The following is a 19,643-nucleotide window of genomic DNA, read 5'->3' on the forward strand; positions in this document are numbered from 1 at the left end:
TTGTTTCTTAGATGTCAAATGGAAGCTAAAACAAATACAGTACATACTAGCAACCAGCGGCTCCCCTTCGAACTGCTGGAAGTAGAAAGTGACCTTCTCCAGGTCGATCAGGGCAACCTGAGTGTCCTCCAACATGGCCTGCTCGTCAGTCTGCAGAGGAAAAAATAGCATAGCATTACCAGTGCAAGGTTGCGGAAATATCCTGATGCCACATGGTGATAATCCATTTTTATTGCGTTTTGCAGTTGTTAAAAATTGGAGGAGGTGGAAAATAAAAGCTGTTAAGAAATGAAGACGTTTACTTCGGCCATTCTTGAAATGCCCCCACAAAGAGATTGTCTCCCAGCTTTACAAGCTAGTGAGAATTTTACTGAGCTGCTATGTACCAGCTAATAAACCAATAATTGTCGAGCTTGTGCTTTGTATAGTCCTGTCACTTTGCTGCCCACTGTTTCCAGGTGAACCATTCAGAAAGAGCAGCTGCCTCACACTCCACCAGGTTTAGTTAATATCTAGAGGTGCTCCTGCTAAATTTAAAAAGTTGAAAAAACTACAATCTAAAGGCAAACATAAGGTTCTGATTTTGGCTGCAAGTGGCTAACATTACCATTATCTTTACTCGCACACCCACAGATCAGAGCTCTGAGGAAACTGAGACATTTGGAGATAGTGGAAAAGATCTGAAACCAGTAAATAGGGTACATTACTGTGTTTAAACTTCAGCTGCTATTAACACCTGTTTGCTTCTCTCCTGTTCTCTGTGCTCACAAATACTGTATATTATCATAGCCCCAATAAAGCTGTTCTCATTTTCATATTTTTCTGTTTGCGTTGTAAGACAAATATTTTGCTCCACACTGAAAATCTTCTTCCTGAAGGGGACAGGGACCAACAGCAGTAGAATATAAAGCACACTTAAAAACTCAATAGTTATAGTAAAATGAACCATTTTCGCAGTTTTCTGAGCTGAAAAATTAAAGAAACAACGTGGGGACATATGAGATTCATTCACTTGCTGAAAAAAGGTACTCTATAGGACCTTTACAAGTATGTATATGCACACAGATCCCAAATGCAAGGCTTGCATCTTTGGGCTACAATAGGCACAACTAAAGAAACGCATCTGAATCTCCAGCCGAACTCATGACTGTCAAGTTGCATTGTTTACAAAGAGAGAAGAAAGTGTGGAATAAAGAGACGACAGAGGAGCACTGAGGCTGTTCAGCAGCTCATGGCGGCCCATCCACCTACTCAGACAATTCAGCACTCATCTGTACACTGCAAAGTAAAAAACACAGAACAATGCAGAATGTATGATGAACGTACACGTCAGAATGTGCCATTTTTTTCCCATTCCATAGCAGAAAATGTGCTTCCCACAGTCAAGCAGTAGCTTAATGATTTACAATAGCGCATACATTGAAAAATGAAATAACACACTTTTACGAACAAGAAGATTTTTAATGACAATTTAAAGTTATATAATTCATTCTTGTGACCACGTTGGATAAGTTTGTCTCAACATTTTTCTTTACTTTGCTCACTTGTGCTGGTTTCTATTAGTTTCAGACTGTGTGCGCACACCTGTTCTAGTAAACATTTTTTTTAATTTCATACTAATATCACAAAGTATAATACATTTTCAAATAAAATATACCTGATATATTCAGTTTATAATAATACTGGATTATTTGTGATGCATTATTATCTATTCAGCACTTCAGTGTTGTTAGAGGTGGGGAATACATCGATCTATAATACAGTTGTGTAGCTATCGCAGTGGAGTAAAGAGTAGAGTATACTTGTTTAAAAAGTAATGTTAAAGCAGCAAATACATATTTATATTATATATTTAAATGAAGGACTCACTCCAATTTGTACTTGGCTACAGTACTTCAGTATATATTCTCTATCCATATATGAACGCGTGTGTGGAGGTTCACAAAGATGTTACATGTATGACGAGACGTTCACATACCTATAATCAGACACTGCCTATGTTTATATGCATGGCAGTGTGTTTATGCCCATGCATTTGTCCGTCTTTATGTTTGCTTTAGCTTGTTTGTATTTGTTTACATCCCTGAACGTGTGTGCATACGCGTGTGTTTCCTTTTCAAACATCCACTCAGCATCCACAAACAAGCACATCTGCTTGTGGCCACAGCGATAGCAGCTCCAGTATGTCGGATTGTGACGCCCCGCGCTCCCCTGTCACCCCCCTACCCTTTGCATTCTTTTCTGCCTCGTCTTCTCTCCATCCACCGCATGCAGAGGGATAAACAGAACGGCGGTGGAAGAGGATTAGGACCTTTTTTTTTTTTTTTCTAAAGGCACATTTGAGATGGCCCGACATGTGACAGAGGGATACCCGCTGTCCTGCCAAGTGACTGCTATGTGTGGGCAAGTTTATCTCAAAGGATGTCACATAAACACACACCCCCCCTGACACGGCAGTATTCAGAATACACAAAAACACAAACATGCAGACACACACACACACACACCCTCAGTATCTCCAGCTCCTCTCATGCTGCCTTTCATGTGGTGCCCTAAAAAGGAGCGTGCTGAGATTTCATTGGAATCACCTGCAGGTACTAAGACCCTGTTTTGTTCCACAGGGACACTTGAAAGGGAGATTTCTTGAGAAAGACAAGGATTGAGAGACACAGAGAGTCAGAAAGAGAGAGAGAGAGAAAAGACAGTATGAAGGCAGGAAGAGAAAAAAATCAGCCATGATTTCTTGGGACCTGACGTAAGCCACACACCCCTCTAACCTAAATCAGCCAAAGTCGTCCAAAATAAACTTTGAAAGCACTTCCTCTGTCTCCAATTCCCACTGAAAGGAAACAGAATTTAAATCTAAAAGCCTAATTTTATTAAAAGGCTGATGACACAAACTGCAGAAAATAAACTAATAACTGCTTTTAAAGAAAATATTAATAATCCATCAGCAGTTTAAACTTAAGTTTCTCTTGCTTAGTTGGGGACACATTGTGGATCTATTAATAAATCTTGAAGAGAAATATTCAATCTAGGTTTCAGTGAGGTTACAGTATGTGCATAGCTCAGTTTTTTTTTTTTTTTTGCACAGAGGCGATTCGAGATGAACTCGTGCCTGATGGTCTTTCCCCTGGACTGACTTAAACTCATGCACCCAAAGACAGTAGTCTGACACAAACTGAGCCAAAAGAGCACTTGTGTCTGGAGACGTGAAGCTTTTTCTTTCCAAAATGTGATGAAATATTGATTTTTCACACTGAATAATTATAAGGTGCTCTAATGTGATTGGTTATAGCCGCTAACAGCATTTTAGCAGCTGAACAATATTGTGCTGAAATGGCCTAAAGTTACAAGGCACGCAAGAAATAAAGTTCACAGTTCTGCGGTGATCTATTTCAGATGTGAACAGCTCTGTGGATCTCAAATTAAAGTATTCTTGCCTGTAGGAACACTCTGAATGAATTTGTGTGTGTGTTTTTGTTTTTTTGGTGTTTGGGATATTTCTATAACATCCCCAGACAGCAGTTGCAGCTTAAACAGAGACTCTGCAGAGGATTTAGAAGCTGTCTGTTACTTGAGTAACAACAGAGGTTCTGCAAATCAGTGGTACACCTCAATGCCTCCGACCTCATCTATACGCAGTCACTGCGGGCAGACTGTATTAAACTCAGCACATTGCAGTGATTTTCTGGGGTTTCCACCATGCAGCCTGGTAGTGGCATTTATTGATTTATTTAAAATCCAAAATACATAAATGGTAGTTTCCATCTTATTTGCTTAGCTATAGCTCACGGTTATACTTATTCAGACAGCAAAACAAAAATGTGGGGTGCTGCATAATTCATAACCTTCAAGCTTTTGCAATTCAGAGAATCATATTGTTTGAGATACTGTATGTATTCTGGTTGAATCAGAATATAGATTACATTCAGGCAAGATGCGCAATAAAAGAGTAAGTGTCAGTTAAAGCCAAAATCTCTGTAGGTGCAACGCAAATCAACTGTCAGTCAAATAATAACCCAAGGCTGTCAGAAGATATAAACTTAGAGTGTGCCCGACTACATGTCATTTGTACAACAAATCCATATTAGACAGCAAAAACTCCTGTTTTCAGCAGGTCTGAAACAGTCAGGAAAACGTTAGTCGATGAGAAGTTTTGATTGGCCGGATGGTGGCAGGAAATAAAACACTATTTCTTCTGCCTTATGGTTGTATGCATCCGCTGACCAGTGACGCTGCAGTTGACAACCAAGTCATTCCAGACTCATATAATATAATATATAAAGTGAAAACTTTAAAATAATTCAATAGCCGGACACCCAAGATTTGTGCTCCTTCAGGCCAAGTGGACATTTGACACAAATTTGAAGAAGCTCCCTCAAGGCGAGATACCGTGTTCACAAGAACTGAAATGACAGACAACCTGAGAAAATAATGCCTCCAGTGATGGCTGTCACTGACATGGAGGCAAAACAAATAAATGTAACTCCACAGAAAGTGGTGATACAGCAAAGACGTTCATTTTGTCCTCAAAGTACAAGTAGTTTTTAAGAATTTCTTTGTAATAGGACAATGGCATGAAGTTGTTAGCTGAAAGTGGTGATAGTTACTCTCTTAGCCACAGACGGACATTATCACAGCCTGTCCCTGCAGGTATTAGGAAGCAATTACATTTGTCAGGCAGGAAATCTTAACCCTTACATAGTGTTCATATTTTATGCCTTCATAGTATGGGTCGGGTTAATTTTGAACCAGACCATACTGTGAAGAATTCCGGTCAAGAATTCCCTCATAGTAAGTGTCTATACCGAATCTTAAACTACAGATCTATTTAGAATGTGTAAGTAGCGTGTCACATTAATAAATGTAAATATAAAAAACACAAAAAACATGATCTACACAGTTTCAAGATTCCCTAAAACCAACATTTTCCTTGATTTGACCCACACTGGTAATTCTGAAATCCATCTCAATGGATACGGGTGAAATCTGACCCCAAACTGCCTCAGTGTACAAAAATTTGTAACACCTTTGCAATAATATAAAATTTTAACATATTTTCATTTTTGTGTATTTTGGGTCACTTTAGGAAAAATCATCAAATTTCAGACTAAAAGAATGACATTTAGGGTATTTTTATCAATCAAATGTCAAAACGGGTCAAATTTGATGTGAAAGGGTTAAGCGTGGAATCATTCGGAGACAGTAAAGGACATCTCCAAGAGGGTGACATGCAAAGTCTGCAGGCAAACACTGGCCTATCAGTGATGGCTCTCAAACATAGGTTATCCTAGCCACGTCGCCTGGTTGCTCGTTCTATTGTTAGATAACCTACAAAAATATGAACTATTTAAAAATGTGACTTCTAGTCGATTAATGGCTTGAACTAACAACTACTATTGGACAAATAAAATCTTCAGTCAGGGGCAACCAGAGTTTCCAGAGCGTACGTTAAAGTAGATGAACTGATCTGATGCTCACCAGATTGGGGGACAGAAGCGACTGGAAATGGAAGAGCAGCCCGGCACTGGCAATCTGCTCCAGCCAACGCCGGCTGGCTTCCTGGGCCTCCTGGAGGTCCTGGGGGTCCGGGATGTCCTGGTCCAGCTCTCTGCCTACATTGTGGAACTGAGAGTGGACACAAAAAAGCTAATCAGGGAGCTGAGACAAAGAATCCTTGCTTAATTCACAATACCAAGCAAGACATATGTATAATTACCTGGTTGAGCACAGCCAGCAGGTGCTCTGAGAAGGCGCACACAGCTGCAACGAGAGACTGACAGAACACCATATCTCGACGTAACTGGATCTCTGAGTCTAGAGGGAAGAACAACAACAACAGCAAAAAGATGAGATTAAAAAGAAAACTATGATGAGAAAGAAGTTAAGCACAAACAGTAAGAAGAACTGAGAAGTACAGTCTGGAAGAGATGAAAGAAAAACATGAGAGAGTGAGTGAGGATTAAAAACTGAGGTGTCAAGAAATAAAGTAAAAGGTTAAAGGAAAGGGTGTGACAGAAAAGAGTGCCATGCATCTGTTATGGTAATTAAACACTTTCTTAGGTCAGAATTGCAGTAAGGTGACCAAAGAGGCTTGACTGCGCTTTTTTTAACGTGCCGGGTATTAAATATTGTATCAAGGAAAAAAAATGAGAGCAAATGATAGGTGTGCTCGAGTGGAAAATAATTGGCTGCCATAATTTCCTGAGAAATAGGCTCCTTCAAAAAGTTCAGCAATCCACTGAGTTAAAAAATGAGTTCATGAACCCCTCAGAAATGAGTAATGCGTCACAAGGAATGACCGCAAACTTTTTGATTCTATTAGCCCAGCTAACTAGTTTGTAGGTCCTGAAGGTTTGTAAAAGAGCACAACACCAGAGTTTGACCTGCGTAGTTGTTCTGTGCTGAGTTGAGTTGTGACTCACTTCTCTAGCGCTGTTAGTGCAGTGCCATTACAGAGAATGATATGGATTTGAATTTATAGCATTCATTATTGCTGTTGAGGACAGTTTTTAGAGCAGTGGTTCCCAGACTTTTTTACTATGGAAGTGTTTTTTTCTCTGTCTTAAACCTATAAGCATAACCAGACGTAGAAGAAGTATTCAGATCCTTTACTTCGGTAAAAGCACCAAAACAGAAATGTAAAAACACTCTGTTCTACTTTAATACATAAGTATTGGTAGCAAAATGTTAAAATACTGGTTTGGTCCCACTGACTGATATCATATTATATATAGCATCATTACATTGTTAATAGTGAAGCATCAGCGTGTCAGCAGTATGTTCCTGTTGTAGCTGCTGCAGGTGGAGCTGGTTTGAACTACTTTATATCCAGTTTTATACACAGGGACTGAAGATTAATCTGAAGGGTGTCAGATGATTAATGGGATGGAAAAGAAGAAAAACAAAGCTCTGGTACACAAATCTGTTTTCAGTTTTTTTGACTTTTTCTCTAATCATTGACTTTTTTCCTGAAATATTGGATCATTTGAACATTTATTAAAATAAAACCATGTGAGAGGTTTAGAGGGAAAATCCCACTTCGGTGGAGCTGTTAACAACTCACAGACATCTGAAACACGACCCCAATGACACGCTGCTTTTTGTGAGACATCGGAGGCCGAAAAGGTTGGAAACCACTGGTTTAATGTTAAGCTATGTATTTTAAAAGCAAATCCATTGTGTAAAATCTTCATCTAAAAAGCAGCTACAACTGTCCAATAAATGTAGTGGAGTAGAAAGTAACATATAAAGCTCTGAAATCCAAAGCTGAAGCATAAAGTAGCACCTCAAAACTGTACTAAACAGTATTTGAGTATATTTCTAACACTGACGCAACACAAAACTTTCTACCTGCAGATTCTCATGAGATGAAGTGGTGTTTCACAGAAAAGTCAAGTTTAGAATGAAATTTAGAGTAATGTAAATAACTTTTTATCTCATCATCTTCCTATTCTGATTAACCTTCTGAACAACTTTCCTTTGGAGGGATCGTAATCACTGCTGTACTGTGACCAGAGCCCTTTCGTTAAATGCAGTCATGTGTATTTAGAAAAATTATGTTTTTAATGTTTTGTGATGTCTTTAATTATTGTGATACTTTTAAATGTGTGTATAACTGTGAGAAAATAGAAAAATGTGGCCTATAGTTACAGAAAAGTCCTTTCTTATTTTCAAAACTCCTTTTATCTGAGTGCATGACTACAACTCCTTTTCCTGTCATTTTTTTTCTTTTGTCAGTCATGTTGAGTTATGTCTTTTATTTATTTGAACTAAACTCACAGTTTGAGTCAGCAGCACAGAATGCTCTCTTGAGGGAGTACGCGATAGTTTTATCCAATTCTTTGTTTTTTGTACAAAAGGCACAAAAATGATGATATTTTCAGTGTGTATTCTGTATTTCTGTATCAGGGTAAGAGGATGGGAAGACAAACCTGTATACTGTAGTAAGACCAAGAGCAGCCGCGTCTTCACCTCTGAAAAAAAAGAAGTAAAAGCGTTCCAGTGAACAACCTTACATCAAGCAGCAAAGAGCCTTTCTTCTCAATTCCAATGGTATGACCTATACTATAAACTGAGCTCCTTAAAGCTATAAATTGGACGATGCAGTATAGCATGTCTCCTCCAGCCGAGCTCCACAGCTGTTTATGTTACCATATAAAAAAAAAAAAAAACACAACATCATAAAAACCAGCAACCAAGATAATAACATAAATCCCCATTTGTTTATAGTCATTTCAGAGCTGTGGGTAACTTAGCAGGATGCTGCACTGCATGAAAAAGCCATCACAGGGAGAGAGGCAGAAAAAAAACAAGTGGTGAACACAGGCCAAGCTGCACATTAATAATAACTCTGCTTATTTGTACTTTCGCAGTCATGACCGCCGGCTCACCTTTCCCAGGAGCGTCATGTGGCCGGCTTTTGGTCTCGGCTGTTTGTGTGTTTGGTGGTGGCGTGTCCATGTGTACTTATGCATGTATGCCTGTATATGTCTGTGTATTCGGTACACAAACACAAAACCGCACACTCCCGTTGTGAATAAATATGGCTGAAATGTCTCTCTAAATATATAAAAAAATAAAGCAAAAAACTCAAAGGAATGCAGCTCCTTGACTGTTTTCAGCTCCCTCTCTGTGGATGCAATTTATGAATCCCAGAACGGTTGTAGGTTTAAAGTTTAAAGAGCGCTGCAGTTAGCGGGACTGCCTACACAACCGTAACTGTTATTATTGCATCTAATAAATATGATGAGGTGCAGTGAAGAATTGGCTAGTTTGAAGCACATTTCCTCGCATGCCAGGCGTGTTATTTTTTGTCATGATAAATATTGGATGTGACTGTGAGAGCGAGCTGCAGGGCCTGAACACTGCGAAAACGTAATGAGCGAGTGATTTTGTGTGTGTTAGCCATGTTTGGAGTTACTCACTGACCTTCAACGTATTTAGCGATAGTCTGTGTGAGCGCCTGAACGCTGCTGGGAAGATTCCAGGGATCCTGCTTGACGTGGAGACGCAACTTTTTGGTGCAGTTCACTCTGGGGTCCATCTCCTGTTGAAACTCTGACACACACAGACATATAGAGAATTAACATACGCCGAGTAGTGATACATGAATGTATGTGTCAGTTGCAAAGCACATTTTGCATAAGGAGAAAGTGGATTTATATGAAATGATGCATTTGTTGACGTCTTACGTTACTGATTATTGAGGAAAGAAAGAAAAAACTAATCAATGTGTTCAATAAACACTTCCTGTCCTTTACTCTCACATCAACTGTATTCGTATTGGCATCAGAAAATTTCAGTTTCTTGACAAGTGACATCAAACTTTTTAAAAGTAAAAACACTTGAACTACTGAGAAGATTGTCTTGCTCTACTGTTTGCCTAACATCATCTCAGTCTTCTCTTCTTTGCACGTTCGCCTCCCTCTCTATATCTTTCCAAATGCAGAAGTTTTATTAGCAGACTTCCCGGTTTAGACCACCTCTATCCCCTTGCCTTTGCAGCGGCAAAACTTAAGCATAAAATCCTTCTGATCGGATGTAAACCCTCTGAAGACCAGACAGAATGGATTGTAAGAAAGTTTACTTTGAAGAACAACAGATCTGCGATAGAAAGGTAGCTGTTTAACAGGAGCTGTGCGTCTCAGACGTGGCAGAGAGAGTGTGAGATCAGATGCAGGAATGCTCTACTTGTTAGATAATCCTATTTGCTCTGTTATCAACCACACACATTACTGGAGTTGAGATGGATCAGCTCTGATCAAGGCCTTACGTTCCTCCTGAGGGCATTTATGCATACAAACACACACACAGAATCACACACTCGGAGTCTCACACACACACACACACACACACACAAGCAGAGACCTATTTTCAGTTCAAGCATATCGGCACTCACTGGAGGACAGCTGGAGATGAGAGGGGAGTCTGCGTGCCAAATGGGTTTGGGGTGTTTGGAAGCTTGACTTATTGAAACCTACAAAATAACTGGCTAATCTGCTCTTTTGCTCTAAGTGCACCTCGCACTTCATTAAAGTCACATTCAAGAACATAAAATCAGCAAACTTCATCATATGGGAGCTTAGTATAGTTCAATCCAGACCACCAGGGTACAAGAAAGACAGTTATAGTTTTTGCAAAATCTGGAAAACGTGCTTGCACCGCTTGTAAAGAGAAAGAAAGAAAACAATTGCTGTTTGGAGCGAAATTTTTGTTTATCTTATCTCCAAAATGGGTCGAGTCATCTGAGCAAGAGCTGCAGAGATGATGAAAGGGCACTGTAAGCTAGATTGCATTTTAAGTGGGAAATGATAAGGATAAATTTAGCCCTTTCCAGCAACATTTCCTACATTTTCTTGAGAGAGATAAAACCTAACAATAGACACCGCGGTTAAGCACCAAGGCCAAGATGAGGTCAGGTGGCAAACAAACAGAGTAAAATGAAATGATCGGGTGCCGTACATGCACGAGAGCTTTTACAGGGTCACATTTTCCATCGACTGGTAAGCAGCACTACAATAACCGTAAAGCGAAGATGAGTACCCAACTAAGTGGTGCTGTTCCAGCACTATAAAGAGAAGGGCATGGGAATAGCTGAGAGGGAAATGAAGTGGAGAGACAGAAAGGAAGGAGAAAGGGAGGAGAAATGGCTTTTTCACATTCTGGAATCCACCTACAACATTTTCCCCACGTCTCTACAATCACATCTGTGCACAGACACATTGCACAACAGGAAGCTGCCGCTCCTATGCGCAGGCGGCTGCAGCATTTTCAGTGCATGTTCTGTTCTGTGTCAGTGTTGGTGCTGGATAGGCTCAAGAATCTCTCATGTATTGTCTTTATTGCAACAGGATCACTGTGCAGCACAGAAAGACCCAGGAAGCAAAACACAACACCTGTATGAACGCAGCTGGAGTAGAAATATAGACATTTTAACAAGAAGATATGAGGGAAAAAAATAAATATTTTCGCTACAACTTTTTGATACACTTTCAGTAATAAATGGTTAAATGCAGTGTGTGATGAGATGCAGCAACGGATGCTGACACATCAGTGTTTGAGCACCAGGGGCACATCGCAGTATTTGCTGCTGGTGTCGGTGTACCTTGTAATCCTCTTCCAGGTGTGAAGCACTTGGTCTGCTCAAACGCCCGAGCCACTACTGCTCCTCTCAGCATGCTAGTGATTGAGTCCACCTGAAGAAAGCACAAGGGTCAAATTTGTGCATTTGATACAGTTTCCCGCTAAGCTGAGATCGAAAAGTACGCGGAGGGAAGCAAAATCTGCTGCCCAGACATAACCAACACCTGCTTCTCTTTGCTCTCTCTGCAACACACACACACACACACACACACACACACACGATCCCACACAGCCTCAGTGAACACAGTTTGCTATGCAGTATGTAAACAAAGCTGGGGGAAGCTGTTCTACAATAAAATAAATGACAGGAAGCAAGCCAAAAAGCGCAGAGACAGCAAAGCACACTTTTTCTGCTTTTCCACTGCCGATGGAAACATCCTCATAAAACTCCTCGTGGATGGCGCATGCTCGTGTGTAATCGGATATGGTCGACCTTTGTTCAAAAGGTTTCAGAAAAGGTCAAGGGTCATTAAGGCTGTGGCAATTTGTCCTTCCTGAGCACAAGTCAAGAAAATGCGCATTTCCTGTCCCCCGTACACAAAAGTCTAAATAAACAGTTGACCTTTAAAAAAAACCCATTAACTTGCACATAAAAAATTTGTTTTGCGTTTGAAGATCATAGAATAAAGCAAATCAGGGTCACTTTCAATGTGTCACACGATACTATTAAACAATACAATAAATAACTTTTCACTTTAACCAGACAACAAAAAAGTTAAATGTCTTCCTAATGGGATTTATAAGGGTTCTCTGGTAGAGTTGAGGAAAACAGCAACTGGGTAGTAAAAATTTTTGAACCCACCTGGCTAAACAGATGTTCCAGAAAGCTGTGAAGTTTCTTCTGCTTATCATGGGACAGCCACACGCTGGAGGGCATTTCATCTCCTGCAGAGGTGCGATTACAACTTGTCACTATTAGTCCACGGCGATACAGTATTAAACACCTGCATGTTTACTCTGCATGGACTGACAGCAAATCCAGTATGTGTGTCTGTTTATTGCCCTTCTTTTTCCTGTAGCTTTTAGGATAAAGAGAGAGAAAAAAGGGTAATATCTGACATTGCATATAGTTGCAATGTGTGTGTGCAGCTGTGTGTGTGAATATGACATTCGAAGTTAGGGTTGGACAGAATCATCAAAGGGTAAACACCGTCTCAATGCCAAAACCAGCAGATTTCCAAGGCATGTTATCTTAAAAAACAACAACAACAATAACAAAAATGCAGATATTAACTCATTTATCAGAAAAACAGAAAAAAATAAACAGATTTTCAACTTTCCAACAGTCCTGAAATGACTAAAAGGATCCATGCCTAAGCTTAAAATAGTGAAATTTCATCAATATCCCTTTAATATACATTTTTAAAGAAAACATTTCCCCAAAATAAAATGTTTGCACTGACCAGATTGTGCAAAAACTAAAATTCTGAGCTCCATTGTACAAGTAAAGTCATTAGTGACTCGTCTCTGACCAACATTGGACAAAAATTCAGGGACTTTTGGCTGAACTGGGCTGAACTGCAGGCTGTGTTTACACAGAGCAGATAGCAGACAAGCACGGAAACCAATAAAACAAATATGTAGAAATATATCTACATTTTTATATGTCTACATTTTTTCAGTGTTGACGACACCTGTGAGCACTTGAAAAAATGGCTTACACGTGGTTCCAGGTTTTTTCTTGTTTTTGTAAAAACATTTTTTTTTTTCTTGTTTATATAATTTATGGTTTTATAGCTTTATATATAACCTTTATATAACTGGACACTGCACAAGACATTTTTGAGCTCCTTCCAGCTATGTTTCTGCTGTTCCCATAGAGGTGCAGGACTTTATGTTACAGTGACAAATGAGCCTTGAGTGAGGAAAAATGTGTCAAGAGCAAATAAAATGCCCCGAAGCAGCTTGGGGTTCAGAGAGTTCGTAGGGTAAGCTATAGCCTTCTAAGTTAGGAACAAATATATAAGATGTATGTAGAGGAGAAAGATGCTCATGCCTGCCGTGCTGCATTTGCGTACCTGAGTCCATCTCATCGCTGTGAACGTAGGAGCTGCAGTGGCTGCTGCAGATACTGGTGAAGGAGGCAATGGAGTTTCTGTTGCTGTTACAGTCACTGGTGAGAAATTTGAAAAAAGAGACGATAAAAATGCTTCAAAGTGCACACAATATATGGTGTATTTTATTGCATTGCATATAAATACTGTGTGGCTAACATAAACTTAAATGATGCATTTGCATTTCTTGTGTGCAAAATTTTACGACTATTGTTTTGTTTCTCCTTTAAATTGTGTTGTAAGTTAAGTTTTGTGTTACTCACAGTCATTCTTTGTTGTTTTTACCTGTATGAGTCTCTGTTGCTGATTGTGTCGTGTCCAGAGTCCTCTTGTTCGTCCCCTGCCACATTAAAACACACTTTCTTGCCGTTCCTTTCACCTTTCTCCCCCTCGCTCTCTGCAGAAATGTAGCTCTCGGGCGTCCGCACCTCTGACGCTGGAGGATGGGTGATGGATGATAGAAGGCTGAAGGAAGAAAGGAAGGAGAAAAAGGAAGAAAGGGAGGAGGGATTATTTAAAACCGTGCCATTTATGCAAACTTAGCACAAGATAGCGGGACGTAAACAACTCCTTTGATCAGACTTATGCCACAGAGTTCACTGTAACATTCTGAGCTGTACATGCATGCACGTACAGTATGCACAACAGCTGAGTGGGCCAAACAAAACCCCAACCTGTTTGTGTTTAGCTTCCGCACAACAGCTTCAGATGGTCGGGGATCCATATTACATTAATAGGTTCAAACATTAAGCAAGGTGCAGCTGTGTCAACACGCTGCAACTCGGCTGCACAGATCAGCTCCCCTCTCACTATTGCCGTTGGCTTGTATTCTATTAGGCTGCTATCAGAGGAGCAGGAAGAGGCCGGACAGGATATTTTCACAGTTGCAGCAACACATGGTGGCATTTAAAGCCATATTCCAATAAATGCTGGGTTTGGACTTTTTTTGATCTCTCCCCACGCACGCATTCTGACACGCGATGTCTGTTTACATTTCAGACTTATTTTAATTTGTGTCCGCTTACATTTTCCATTGTGTCATAGCATCGGCCTTCAAGACATTTTCGAGAGGAGGCGGAGAGGAGGGGCCGCTGGAGGCCAGTGGGAGCTGCATCAAAATAAACAACCTGTGTCTGTCATGCAAGCAAAATGCATCTTCGTTTAATGCCTCTTTTTATGATTTTAAAACACCTCTCCTCTCCCCCCTATTCCTCGTGCTCTCTCCCCACTGACCCCCTTTCTACAATTCACAAGCTGACTGGGCCACAAAGATGCCCTCATTATGGTCCACTCCTGGAGCCACCACAATGCCCCTCCAAAGCAGAGTGGCATTCCATCACCATGGAGAAGCTCTCCAGGCTCTGTGATTGGCTATTGGTTAATAAAGAAGTGAGCGCAGTTTGGGGCCTTTGGGGCGCAAACTATTGGAGAGAGCAAGGCAGAATAACAATGACTGGATCACAGAAGAATCAAAAGAGAAGGGAGAAAAAAAAGACAGAAAAAAGCTGAGAACAAGAGAACGAGAGTAGGCCAAAGTACACTACTGCTTATCGCAACAAATCAGAAAGATCTCTTAATCTCTCACGGGAAACTCTTTAACCCACTTCGACACATTAAGCCATTAGAACTTCAATCGCCTTCATTGCATCTTTAAGTGCATCTGCATTACAAAGCTCCACATCAGGCTGTTTCGTGGCAAGACATTTGCATAACGCTTCGATCAATAGCGAGATAAACAAGTCCGAGGACCCTATAGCTCCCAACCTGCTGCCGGCAATGACGCCGTGTATAGTGTGCACAGAATGAGAAAAAATATGGAAATGGAGAAGGAAAGTAGGGGGGAAGGTATGTGATCCAGGAAGGGAGGGGGTCCTGATATAAAGCACGTCACCGGGAATGTCCTCACACAGCTGTGACCCCTTCACTGTGGCCCCGAGACAAAAGTTCACAGGTCACTGCCTCGAAATGAATTCCTCAAGAGTTAGCCAGAACATTATGTAATATACTGCTATGTCTAGCTGGGTTTTTTTTTTCTTGTTCCTAAATTACTTAAGGATATTTCTAATCTACTACGAATGTACCGCAGACTTCCTCTTCTCATGCTGGGAATGTGAGGGGCGTGTGTTTGATATGAGACACGAAATAGCCACTTCAGTTCATTATTATATCATTAAAAAGCAGCGCTGTCAGGAAAACGGAAAAAAGAAAGAGATGCAGAGAGTAAAGACTGTCTGTGTGTGTAGAAGGGTGTGTGGATACCAAGAGAAAATTAGATGGAACAAAGAGACACAGAGATTTAAACTAAACAAGGAGAACTGAGAGAGAGGATAGTAGAAGTAATGACCTTTGTCCAGTCAGCAAACGGGTTAATATGCAAAGTAATCTAATGAAGAGCTCAGGAAGGTTCAGCACACCCACAGAGGTCAAAGCAATGCACCGGGACAGCTACTCGCACTACAACTTATTAGTTTCAGTTGCTGCGAAACCTTCCCGTTAACAAGCTCCTGAAGTCTGCATGTTTGAACAGATAGCGCATGGTAAAGGTCACTATCGGCTTCCTAGATGTGTCTTGGACTATCTGGCTGTGCGAGCATGTGACCAAGCTAATTGGCGCTGACAGGAGCATGACAAAATTTGTCCAGACTCCGTCATTACGAGCCCTGCTGTGGACTCTTCTCATTATTACCGCGGTTAGGTGACAGCTCCGCTCCATCTAGCAACTTTTAATGTCGCTCTCCGAACACTGGCCGCCTGAGCTGAGGAGACTCCTAATGACTAAATCAATCAAATGATCATCAAAAGATTCATCACACATTTCATAATCAGTGAGCTGTCCACTAATAATTGGCAACTACTGCAGCAGAAATTTGTAACTCAAAAGTTTCTTTTTTAAAGACATTTTACTCGGAAAATGATACTATTATGTGCACTATTAGCCGTCCGTGTCTGTACTGTGCTTGCATTTATCAGCGGTATAGTGGGAGTGAATAGCTTTTCCAGAGGACACCTGGCCTAATAGCACACCCTACTTCACTGAGATTGTGTTTCCTGTTTGGTGGTGGCCGTTGAGGCGGGGGGGAGACTAAAGCAGTGTTTCCTATTTCCTTTCCGTTGCCGTATGTGCCTCTAAACAATAAACCTGGCAACCACGCTGAGTACAGAGTGATCTAACACATACATACCATATCTGATTTAAAATCTTTAACGTAAATTAACTGTGAGAATTTTTTTTTTTTTTAGCAAAATCCAACAAACTGACTCCGGTTCTGTTTTTCCTCAGTCCTCCGTCTTCCTCACACTCACAGCAAAAACACGCAGGTGCTGGAGTAATGATCTAAATGTATGCCCACCAAGAGCCAGATGCAGCTCATTGACCACGCAGGCTGCTGAGGTTACAGCTTGTTAGACGAGGCAATCTGGTTTCAAAGGACATTTTAAATCAAAATCGAATGGAATCAGTGGGAGGGTATTTCTTTCCATCATAAACAAAAAAGTGATTTGAAGCGTTGCAAAAAAAATATCATTTTCACGCTTTGTTTTGCAATTTGCAGGAATATGTTCGAACAGATTAACCTCAAGTTCAAGCCCATTTATTAAAAACACAACACCGCATCCCACATGGAAATGATTTGCAGAAGGGTTGTGCACATAAGAAAGTAAGCTCTTTGCGTGTGTGTGTGTTTATGTTTCACAATCTGACCATCTGCATGTCTAATTGCACGCAACCATTCAGGTAGAGATAACGTAGAGAGCGAAGGTGTGCACTCACTCGTGAATATGGCCACCGTGTGTCTCCATCTCCTTGACAACAGCAGTGAGTTTGTAGAGGAGTTTCTGATAGGAATCCAGGGTGAGCAGGTCTTCTTCCCTGAGGAGGAAACGAAGGCCGTGGCCTTCTGTCCGGCCCAGGCTGTGGCCAGACGGTGCAGCCATAGTTGTGATGGTGTGCTGGACATTTACCATGGGGTTCAGCTTACCTGAACACAAGCCCAGCAACAAAACCACCTGTTAAATTGCGGCAATTTCGATAAATATGGTAAATGACTCCACTGTGCAGGTGTTTTCCATGCTCACCCTGCTCTGCACTGCTGCGTCCTCCCTTCTCCAGAGTGTTCTTCCTGTTGTCCAGCTGCACACCAAATGCGCTACCCAGAGAAGTGGTGGTCTTGGGGTAGGACACCTCCATCACGTTGATATGACAGTTCGTGGGGCAGAAGTCGCTGCTGTGCAGAGGGGACACCTTGGCCTTGGCCTGCTTAAAAGTCGGCCATGCTCTGTTCTTGAGTACCCGAGAAAACTAATGCAAAGAACAAGAGAGACATCAATATTTTAGAGATAAAATATGTTTATGTATGTATTTTCATTAATGTGGCTCGTAAAGGGAAAAAATGAGAAGAGATTTTGCACTATAATGGCAACTGCTGCAGGCAACGCCATCCTTTGATACTACTGGTAGATGGCGAGGAGAGATGAGAAAATGAAATAACAATTTTCAATCAGGGAGGCACCAAAAGTCAGAATCTTAGCATTATTTAGCTGATATGTACCTCCGCCAAACAAGAATAAAAGGCCGCATGTGAAACACAGCAGAGAATATCTGTCAACTAGATGTTCTGTTTTATTTTACATACGTGACAGCTGGCCCGAGAAGAAAAGCATAAACATTCATTACTGTACATTTTCAACATTCCTCCTTTTAATGTGGCGGCTCAGATATTCAAACCAAATCAAAGATTTAAGACAGACTCATGAGATTATCATTGCTCGCATATGTGAGGAACTCCAGACTCCAACATAACCCTTTATCATTTAAATTGATGTGAACTGTGTTTAAATGGTGCCGAGCAGCTCGTATCATCAAGTTGTAATTGTAGTTTGATGTGTAACATACAGAAAGTACATTTATGCTTTGAAATGGTGGGTTTTACTTTCATGACAGTGATGTCAAACACATTGTTCCTTAAAAATGATGTCGCTTCAAATAAAATAAAGATTCTTTGAGATAAGTTTTCATCCTGTATGAGTACAAATATCCTCCCAGGTGGCTTTATGCTATTGAACTTGTATAGAACACACAACTCCACCCAATTCTGCAATGCAAAGAAGCTTCCTTAACCTGCCACAAGATAGAATCTCTATGTAAAGCACAATACACGGAGAGTCGGATGGTTTGCTTTGATCCAGTAGAGCTGATGCAGAACATCATAAGCACATTTTTTCTTTGCAAAATTTGGTTAAACTTTACTTGAACCCTCCATCATCGAGCCTGCAACCTGTCTCGGATGTTCACAGCAGATGCTATAAGCCGTTAGATACATTTTTTTAGCAACTTGGGCTGACGGACAACACAAACATAGCATGATGTATATGTTAAAAAAGAAACTTAAAGCAAACATTTCTCCTCAGTTACTTCAGAGTGTTTGAGTGTGAAGCTGAAGCTGCTCCAAAGCGAGCTGATACACTCCAGATGGACAATGAACCAACCTTCTCAAGAGACCAAACAGTCACCTCAGCATCTCCTGTCAGTCTCTATATGGTTCAGGTCAGTTATTTCCGAGCCTCAAGTTCACATCTCTTCTTCTAATGACTTTCTGTTCCGTCTTTCTGTCCCTCTCTCTTCGTTCGTTTCCCTTCTCTCTCTCTCTCCCCCCTCCTTTCTCTCTAGGGGTCTGAGGAGGAATGCTCTGGTGCATGAGGGGATCTTACACAACGAGTCCTGGCTGTGGCTGCGCAGGGATATTTATAAGTGACTGGTAATTAATCCAAGGCCCTCTCTAATGTTGAGTCAGATCTTTTCCTCTCTCCCCATCTCTCTCACGCACACTTGCATGCATTGTTTTGCCTATAGACACATGCGCGCAGATGTGGACGAACAGCGATGAAAACACTTTGGCTCCATCGATAACCAGCTGTAACCTAATTACAAACAAAGCGCAAGATAATACTGCATATTGTGGACATACTCAGATAATCAATGGCAAGTTTGGAAGTCAAAGACAGACTTTTTGACCAAATATTTCTTGTAGGTCAATGAGAACTGATTATGTTTTTGCACAGCAGCCGGTGTGGTAGTTGCGCTCGGTGTATTGCAGTGAGTTACTGGATTGATGCACTTTGACATGTTGATGTCAACACAGTGAGCACAGGGACAAAACAGGCATTGATCAAAGCATTCAATGCCTTTTCAGTGGGTTTCCTTCACTTGCCCAATTCTTTATGCAGGAGATTCTATTCAGTCGATGCAGTGGAGGCAGAGATTGCGTAAAATAAGTGAAGGTGGCCACTGTGATGTGATCGAGTTTGGCACTTTCACCACTGTTAGAACAGCAAGCGCTGAATTATAGGTAACACTGGTGCTTCTAGTCAGCTGGGCGAGCAAGGCTGCATCACATATAGTTAACTGTGATATTCATAAGTATGCTTACTCTGACTAGTAAAAAG

At 40.9% G+C, this 19,643-nt stretch overlaps 1 protein-coding gene across 2 annotated transcripts in view; it reads right to left on the bottom strand.

The window, feature by feature from the left end:
• The window catches only part of prex2 (phosphatidylinositol-3,4,5-trisphosphate-dependent Rac exchange factor 2), a 93,377-nt gene that overhangs the window by 23,435 nt on the left and 50,299 nt on the right, over positions 1 to 19,643 (bottom strand). The window contains exons 24-34 of one of the 2 annotated variants that reach the window (XM_008295779.1): positions 17,277 to 17,499; positions 16,972 to 17,179; positions 13,488 to 13,667; positions 13,167 to 13,261; positions 11,951 to 12,033; positions 11,111 to 11,201; positions 8,935 to 9,063; positions 7,938 to 7,979; positions 5,723 to 5,820; positions 5,485 to 5,631; positions 48 to 150 (exon numbers count right to left, since the gene is read on the bottom strand). In XM_008295779.1, coding sequence (XP_008294001.1) covers positions 48 to 150; positions 5,485 to 5,631; positions 5,723 to 5,820; positions 7,938 to 7,979; positions 8,935 to 9,063; positions 11,111 to 11,201; positions 11,951 to 12,033; positions 13,167 to 13,261; positions 13,488 to 13,667; positions 16,972 to 17,179; positions 17,277 to 17,499 — 1,399 coding nt within the window. Of the gene's footprint in view, positions 1 to 47; positions 151 to 5,484; positions 5,653 to 5,722; positions 5,821 to 7,937; positions 7,980 to 8,934; positions 9,064 to 11,110; positions 11,202 to 11,950; positions 12,034 to 13,166; positions 13,262 to 13,487; positions 13,668 to 16,971; positions 17,180 to 17,276; positions 17,500 to 19,643 lie in introns of both variants that reach the window. The other variant, XM_008295778.1, reaches the window with a different exon arrangement.

Source organism: Stegastes partitus, unplaced genomic scaffold, assembly GCF_000690725.1.
Source record: "Stegastes partitus isolate 25-593 unplaced genomic scaffold, Stegastes_partitus-1.0.2 Scaffold1075, whole genome shotgun sequence".
Lineage (NCBI taxonomy): Eukaryota > Metazoa > Chordata > Actinopteri > Pomacentridae > Stegastes > Stegastes partitus.